We start from the raw sequence: 8,097 nt of genomic DNA on the forward strand, positions 1-8,097 counted from the left end.
CACACACACACACACACACACACACACACACACACACACACACACACACACACACACATATTCAAGATATTAATTTGACGTTTTTATATCTTTTATGTTTTTTTAACTTTTTGTTTTAATTTCTTTGGTTTGGTTTCCGCGTCAGTTATGCCGTCAGTCAGGGCACTTGCAGTTAATATAACCTGACCCATGCTCCAGTGTGATCTGAACTACATGAGGCAAGGTCTCATGTCCCCCTCTCATCATGTCCTTTCTGTCTCTTCCTCTCTTTTCCTCTCGACATGGATGCGCCATGACGCGTGCCAAAGTTTGGTGCGTAATGGACACCGATCCATCATTCCTTCCCCTTCCTCCTCATCCCCTCCTCCTCCTCCTCTCCGCCGGGTTCCCGTCATGCTGAGATGTCTCGAGAGTCCAGAGAGAGGAGGAGAGAGGGAACAAGACGGATGACAATAAACCGTTTGAGTCGCCATCTGAAGGGACGACACGCACGTCAACACGTGGATGGATGGACAGATGGACTGATGGAGAGGGAGAGACACAGATTGATAGGCGGAGAGACACTGAGTTAAAGAGAGAGAGTCGGTGTCCTTTACGCACGTCACGTCCTTGCCACTCCATTACCCAGAGTTCGCAGAGGAGGTGATGACAGTCTGTGTTTAACTTTAGTTTGTAAATGTTTCTTTTGAACACTTTAATGACTTCTTCTTCTGCCAGCCTGCGGTTGTGTGTGTCTGCTAGGACTGTTCGGTAGGCCTACTACATGCTGCGGAGCTGCTGCCCCGACCTCCCCTCGGCTTTAGAGCAGGTGTTTTTGACACGCTAATCGTTCATTAGAAGTGACTCTTTGGACAGGTTTCGAGCGTCTAATCCGGGAGGACATGTCGGGACAGAAGCCGGCCTTGAAGAGCGGCGGCTCCCCTCAGAGCCGCTTCCAGGTGGACACGGTGACAGAAGCAGCAGCCGCCCCGGCCTCCACAGATGCATCCAAGCCACCCGAGGAGTCCAAAGGACGGTTCAGGGTGGTGGGCTTCCTGGATGCAGGCACCCTGGGCAGCGCCATGGATATCGGGCTCCCGCCGGATGTCTTCCACGAGCCGGACACGGCGCGGAGCGACTCGGTCAGCCTCCATTCAACGGGCACAGGACATACGCACATCTCCGACTCCCACTCCAACACCTACTACATGAGGACCTTTGGACACAACACCATAGACGCCGTGCCCAACATCGACTTCTACCGGCAGACCGCTGCGCCTTTCGGGGAGAAGTGGGGCAGACCGTCGCTGTCGGAGCTGCACGATGAACTCGATAAAGTACAAATAAAATGTGTTTTCATTCCCCTAATAGCATTACACATCATAGCCTACATTGCGGAAATTATCACGCACTTTTGTGGTGGAAGACTTTTTGACCTAAAGTTAAAGTACAAATACCCAGATATGGGAAGTAACTAAGTGCATTTACTCAAGTAGGCCTACCTCACTTAAGTACAATTTGAGATACTTACTTTACTTAAGTATTTCTAATTATTGTATACTTTGAACTTCTACTCTATTACAATTCAGAGGTAAATCATGTACTTGTACGCCTCTACATTGATTTAGTACCTTTAGTTAGCCTACTTTACAGATTTGGATTAATGATGTTAAATATAATCAACTCTTAAATCAGACTTTAGTCCCAGTTTAGTACCTGTGTACAAAGTAATTCAAACTAGCTGCACCTTTACCAGCTTTAATAACACTTTAATGATCAATAATTATTTAAAAAATCATATGTATTATTCTGTTGAATGCAGGACTTTTACTTGTAACAGAGTATTCCTACATTCCGGTACTTCTACTTTTACTTAAGTACAAGATCATCTGAGTATACTTCTCCCACCTCTGCCAATACCGCACTTTTAAACAGTGGATGGTGAAGTTCTCGAATACTCTGAAGTAACTGTGAAGTAAAAGTAGCACTACAACAGCGTAGAATAACAAGTTACATTAAATTCCAAACTGTATTTGAGTAAAAGTACACAAGTAGTCTTAACATTTACTCAAAGTGTAAAGGTATACTCATTCTGCACATCATCACATTCCTAATATATATAGTATGTTTGAAGTATGTATACTTGTGAATTTCAGCAAGGAATCAATAGAGTCTAATCTATATCATACATGATTTAAAAACATAACAAATATCTGTATTATTCATTGATATGAGAATCTTCAGAGCAGTTGTAAAATAGTTAATAGTAAGAAAGTTCTACTAAACTTTCATTCATTTGAAGACCAAATCAAATGCAGCTCCTCCATTTTTCTCAAGTTAATGTTTAGTTATGGGCGGTAATTAGAGGTATGCAAGCTGAAAACAGAAAACATTCCCTACACTCCATCTCAGAGACTCCGAGTGGGCTTAGTGACATGGAGGCATGTCCCCAACAAACAAACACACACACACACACACACACACACACACACACACACACACACACACACACACACACACACACACACACACACACACACACACACACACACACACCACACACACACACACACACACACACACACACACACACACACACACACACACACACACACACACACAATGCTGCATCTCATTATCCTGTAGGCATCCCACTCCTCTAGGTAGCTGCAACATAGCCGTACATTGTACACTGATAGTATTCTAACAGCAGGATGTTAGATGACGTACAAAATCCACTAAAACATTTATTTTTAAGGGGATACCAATATGCTAATTATTTGTGGCTCATATTTGTATGTTGTGCCTCTACTGGCACATGTCTCCATGCTTTAATGTTCAAAAAGCTATTTATTTTTCTCATACTGCCTGTGCTGCAGCACCTCTTTTCACCCTCTGTCTGAAACCAGAGCCCAGTCTGTTCTGATTGGTTAGCCAACCGCCTCTTTTGGGATTTGTCAACCGCTTAGAGATGTCCCACCCTATCACGTACAATGTGTTGGATTGCCAGCCAATAGAAGTGCAAGTATTACCTAGTGAGGTCACTATGTCACGAAAGTAAACAAAGGAATCCAATCGAGGTGTTTCAGGCAGGGAGGGGGAGTGTGTGGGAGAGAAACTCTCTGGAGGGAACACAGGGATTTTAGCCTTTGCAGACCTTTTACATGCACAAAAACCTATAGAACTCAAGGGAAAAGCCCAAAAAGCACAATAGGGCCTCTTCAGATGTAGGTATATATTTATTTTTCATTGATCCACTAATTGATTACTCTCCTGTTTTTTTTTTCTGTCACCCTTTTCCCCTTGGCTGTGATTGGTTGTCAGGATCCGTTTGAAGACGGACTGGCCAATGGAGAGGAGCCTTCAGCAGCTGAGGAGGCAGCGGCGGCGTTGGCGGCAAAGAATGCTAAAGGAGGAACTATCAAGTTTGGTTGGGTCAAAGGAGTCCTGGTTAGTGTTCTGTACAGGAACATTTAAAGGAGTAGTCCTCTGTTTCTCACTGTGATATTTCATCTTATCTGATCAAATCAATGTTTTCAACAGCAATTGTTGTAGCGTAGACTCATCTCCCATCTGGGGTTACAGGCTGGCCCACAGAAGACTAACATGTTTGTGCATTACAGGTCCGCTGCATGCTGAATATCTGGGGTGTGATGCTTTTCATCCGAATGACCTGGATCGTTGGCCACGCTGGAATCGGTGGGTACATTGAGTTTAAATGTTTGAGAAGAATTCAAGTATGAGGTCATTCTCCTTCAAGTGCCAACAGATCAGAAAGTCTCATTAGATGTACTATTTGGCAGCCACAATACTTTAATGTTCTATTCTTATCAACTATTCCCATTAATAGACCCCAGGGCCGGCCCTAGACTTTTCGGGGCACTAAGTTAGCTTTGGCTTGGGGGCCCCCCTCACTCTAGTGCGTTCTTACTACATACAACACGGAACCAACTTGCATAAGCAAACATATTGTATAAATAAGCCTGTAAACACCGTGGACCTATCCTCCTTTAGGGTGGTCCGGGGGCATACTCCCCCGGGAAGATTTGTTTTTAAATGTTGAAGTTACAAGCATCAATCTGGTGCACTTTGAGAGCAAAATTAAGAGATCTATGGATACATCTCTCAACACCCATATGAAACAGAACTGTAAACTGATTTTTATTTATGGATATTTTACAAATCACTCCCCTTTTAAACTCTATTCTTGTTTTACTGTCATATAGTATTTCATAACTCTTTTTCATTTATTCTCTCTGGCTGTCCATCTCATAATGTTCACATAGAAACTAGCTGTCAATAGGAATATCAATCAGAAGAATTATAATTTCATGCACAAATCTGTCACAAAAAGAGGTTACACATTTAAATTCAGGCGTTGTTATGGCAACGTCAGTGGCCAAACAGCCACATTTACTACTGCAAATACGTTCAAACATGCTGTCGACATGTAGAGCAGTGGCAACTACTGTATGCCACCATTTCAGCTGACTTTTTCTCAGAAATACTGTCACATAACATCCATATATTTCAGTGCTAGGTTGATGCTTAGCTAAGCTAACTATGAAACACTTTAACTGACAGGACTCAGGATCAGCTGTCGAACAGTAAGTCAACATTTCCCAGAGAGCTTTCTTTGAAATCACCAGGTAACGCTAAAAAACATAACATTTAGATTGTATGACAACGTGTTTATTTAATATATCTGGCTAGCTATAGCTACTTGCTAACGATTCAAAGTAACGTCAACGTAGCTGTAATTATGCTTTGCTTACATGTTCACATAACTTGGAAGTTTACTGACATTTACATACCTTGTTCACCTGGCTCAGCTGGTGGCTCTGGGGTTGTTGTGTGAGCCACCACTTGAGAATTGTCTTCTTTTTTAAGAAAAAAATGTCTTATGTCCATCTTCAAAAACTCTGAGTCCGACTGACAGTTTATTTTAAACATTGTCACAGCTCACAGTCAGCCAATAAGACAGATGTTCATTTCCATTCAACTCTCTGGTTGGTCTGGTGTCTTGCCTCTGTTGCATTCACTGAACACGGGAAATTACAATCCTGCCGTCCTCTCTAGTGTCATGATGAAGTTCCGGTAAAGCACGGTTAATGTATTATATTATTGATTCAATAATATAATACATGACTTTGAGAGTAGGAAATCTAGGCATATTAACAAAATTAATTAAACATACTTATCACGCTGACGGTGTACTGAGATTATTTTTTTCATTTTCTTTTTTTGTTGCTCGGGGGCCCTTAGTGGCGGCGGGGCCCTAAGCGGCCGCTTATGTCGCTTAATGGATCGGGCCGGCTCTGATAGACCCAAACCAACACTGAATGTGTCTAATAAAAAGTATTGTGGGTGTACCATCATGGGCCTCTGTGCCGTGTCCCATGTACATTGTCCTGCTGCCACAAATACTCATAACCAAACGTGGATTCATCCGCTAATGAATAATGTCCCTAACAATTTCACAATTTTCCCACTGTTTGTGTAATGTTGGATGAAATATACATTTCTAATCCCTTTTAAAAATGTGACTACTTCAGTTGGGACCATTGGGCATGGAGCTGAGAGCCACAGACAGGAAGTCAGAAATAATTGAGAGACGCACTATAGTATTGTTTTTTGACTTTTTATGGAATATGTTTACATTAAGAAAAAGCCTCAATTCAATCAGCAAACAATTAACTGATATTGTGAACTAAACATTGATGTTCAGGAATATATAATGAGAGCCATTGGCTTACATCGATACAAGTTCTGTGAAAGCTTGAAATGAGCTGATTTATCAATTTGAGCTAATGGCTAATGGGTATGGTAAGTTCATCATTAGAGAATGTTGGGCCTGTTTGCCTGCTTGAATAAGCTAATCAGTTCTGAAAATTACATGATTCATCAAAACTGTTGTTTCATAATTTTCCGAACTGTGTTTCTTAGTTTGTTTATGTTTTGTTATGTTTAATAGGTCTCACCATTGCGATCATTCTGATGGCGAGTGTCGTCACCACCATCACTGGTCTGTCCACCTCTGCTATAGCAACCAACGGCTTCGTACGAGGAGGTGATGACAGCAACTGTACACATGCTTTTATTTTGAAAATGTCATCTGATTATTGTGGAGTTTACCACCCAGTTATCCTGGAATACAGATTATTTTTAAAGCAACATATTATGAGAGCCAAAAACTCTAACATTTAGCAGCCAACTTTCAGACATATGAAACCTTTTTCTTTCGTAAAAACCACTGGATAAAGAACATATTTGAAGTAATACTGATAGCTAATGTTGATTGATGGCTCAGTCAAGAGTAGGGTTGGGAACCGAAATTCGGTTCCAGATGAGAACCGATAACAAAATGCTGGGTACCCATACAAAATACACAATTTTGGTTCTGCTTAACGGTTCCTAAACGCGGTAGACTAACCCTTTAGTATTGCAAAGAAAGCCTACATATCTACACGGACGTAAGCTAAGGCTACGTAGCTAGCTGTAAGGACCTGTAGTAACGTGATGACGTCACGCATCAACTGAACAGCAGCGTGTGATTTGATTTGTTTAGATACCCAGCAGCATGCACGGCTCGGGCTCAGTCACCTCATAACACCAAATATGCATTGCGGTAAACGCTCAAAAGTGTGGCTCCACTACACACAAAAAGAGAAAGGCAAGGCACAGTGCAATGCCTGTGGCAAGCTAATAGCTTGTTCGTCAGGTTGCACTTCTAATTTAAGCAAACATTTAAGACAGCACGGCATCGAGATGAAAGAATGTACAGTCTTTAATGGCTTGCGGTCTCCGAGCCCGAGTATGGCATCAATAGCCAGCACTAGCACCCGAACCCGGTTGTCAGTTAAAAGCTTGAAAAAATTAAGATATTTCTAAACATTAGACCTCTTTCTTTTACAATTTTGGAATCAAAACGGGGAATCGATAAGAACCGGAATCGATAAGCAGAATCGGAATCGGAATCGATACATTTCAAACAATACCCATCCCTAGTCAAGAGGTTATAAGAGAACTGAAGTGGTGATTTTACTCGCATAATTCAACCTAAAGACCTCTGGGTTGGCAACCACCATCAACGCTAGAGTGTCCCTGAAAATAAAAGGTAATTTTCAAATGTACGGTACCCCATAATGAAACAATGACTAATACCTGATTCACTGCTGTGCAGGCGGAGCATACTACCTGATCTCCAGGAGTCTGGGACCGGAGTTCGGAGGGTCCATCGGTCTCATCTTTGCTTTTGCCAACGCAGTGGCTGTGGCCATGTACGTCGTAGGCTTTGCAGAGACAGTCGTTGAGATGCTTAACGTAAGAAATAACTTGGTATAACCATTCGAATTGTGTCAGATTGATTTGCATAGATCCTCATATTGATCTTGTTCCTGCTGTTGGTTGCAGGATGTCGATGCTTTGATGACTGATGAGCTAAATGATATTCGTATCGTTGGAACTCTGACTGTCATCCTGCTGCTGGGAATCTCTGTAGCAGGGATGGAGTGGGAAGCCAAGGTAGGACAGAACACTGAACATCCTCAGAGGACATCTCATAGACTGACACATGACACTGATAGTAAATTATAGCTCCCTGCTGTTAATATTAAAGCCTCAAACATGTGCCTTTGGTCTGACTGAAATAGTTCAACATTGGTTGTATGGCAAAAATGAAACCATTTGCAAGTATTCATGGTCTCATCCGTTGTTGATTCCCTGACTTCTTCTACCACCACCATGATGATCACATAATAGTTTGTATTCAAATTAAAACAACTAGTGGTTGGATTACATTAACGAGTGGTTTAGATATTCATGGTCCCACCAGGATGAATTGAAATACCTTTATTTATTTATCATCTTCAGGTCATGACCAAAAACCTGCAGATCTAATGCCCTTCCCCATTAGCCTCATCTGTACTTTTGGTTTAGCAGTGAGTTTTAGAACGATGGCATGCTATTAGGCTAGAACATTTTACAGTACTTGCTAAACATTAGCATGTTAGCGTAGCCACATTATCTGGTATAATCCAATCATCCATCTTGTTGTAAGAACTTGCTATGTGCAATTTACTACTGTCATGTGTCATTTACAGCTACAGTTACAAAAAA

The 8,097-nt window shown here is 41.8% G+C and overlaps 1 protein-coding gene across 2 annotated transcripts in view; it reads left to right on the forward strand.

Annotated features, from left to right (window-relative positions):
• The first annotated feature begins 495 nt into the window (after positions 1 to 495).
• Positions 496 to 8,097, forward strand: part of LOC117555392 (solute carrier family 12 member 2-like) — a 32,926-nt gene continuing 25,324 nt past the window's right edge. The window contains exons 1-7 of one of the 2 annotated variants that reach the window (XM_034230297.1): positions 584 to 642; positions 718 to 1,316; positions 3,304 to 3,429; positions 3,603 to 3,678; positions 5,954 to 6,049; positions 7,163 to 7,302; positions 7,393 to 7,503. In XM_034230297.1, the coding sequence (XP_034086188.1) occupies positions 882 to 1,316; positions 3,304 to 3,429; positions 3,603 to 3,678; positions 5,954 to 6,049; positions 7,163 to 7,302; positions 7,393 to 7,503 (984 nt within the window). In that variant the 5' untranslated portion in view covers positions 584 to 642; positions 718 to 881. Of the gene's footprint in view, positions 1,317 to 3,303; positions 3,430 to 3,602; positions 3,679 to 5,953; positions 6,050 to 7,162; positions 7,303 to 7,392; positions 7,504 to 8,097 lie in introns of both variants that reach the window. The other variant, XM_034230296.1, reaches the window with a different exon arrangement.

This window comes from Gymnodraco acuticeps, unplaced genomic scaffold, assembly GCF_902827175.1.
Source record: "Gymnodraco acuticeps unplaced genomic scaffold, fGymAcu1.1, whole genome shotgun sequence".
Classification (NCBI taxonomy): domain Eukaryota; kingdom Metazoa; phylum Chordata; class Actinopteri; order Perciformes; family Bathydraconidae; genus Gymnodraco; species Gymnodraco acuticeps.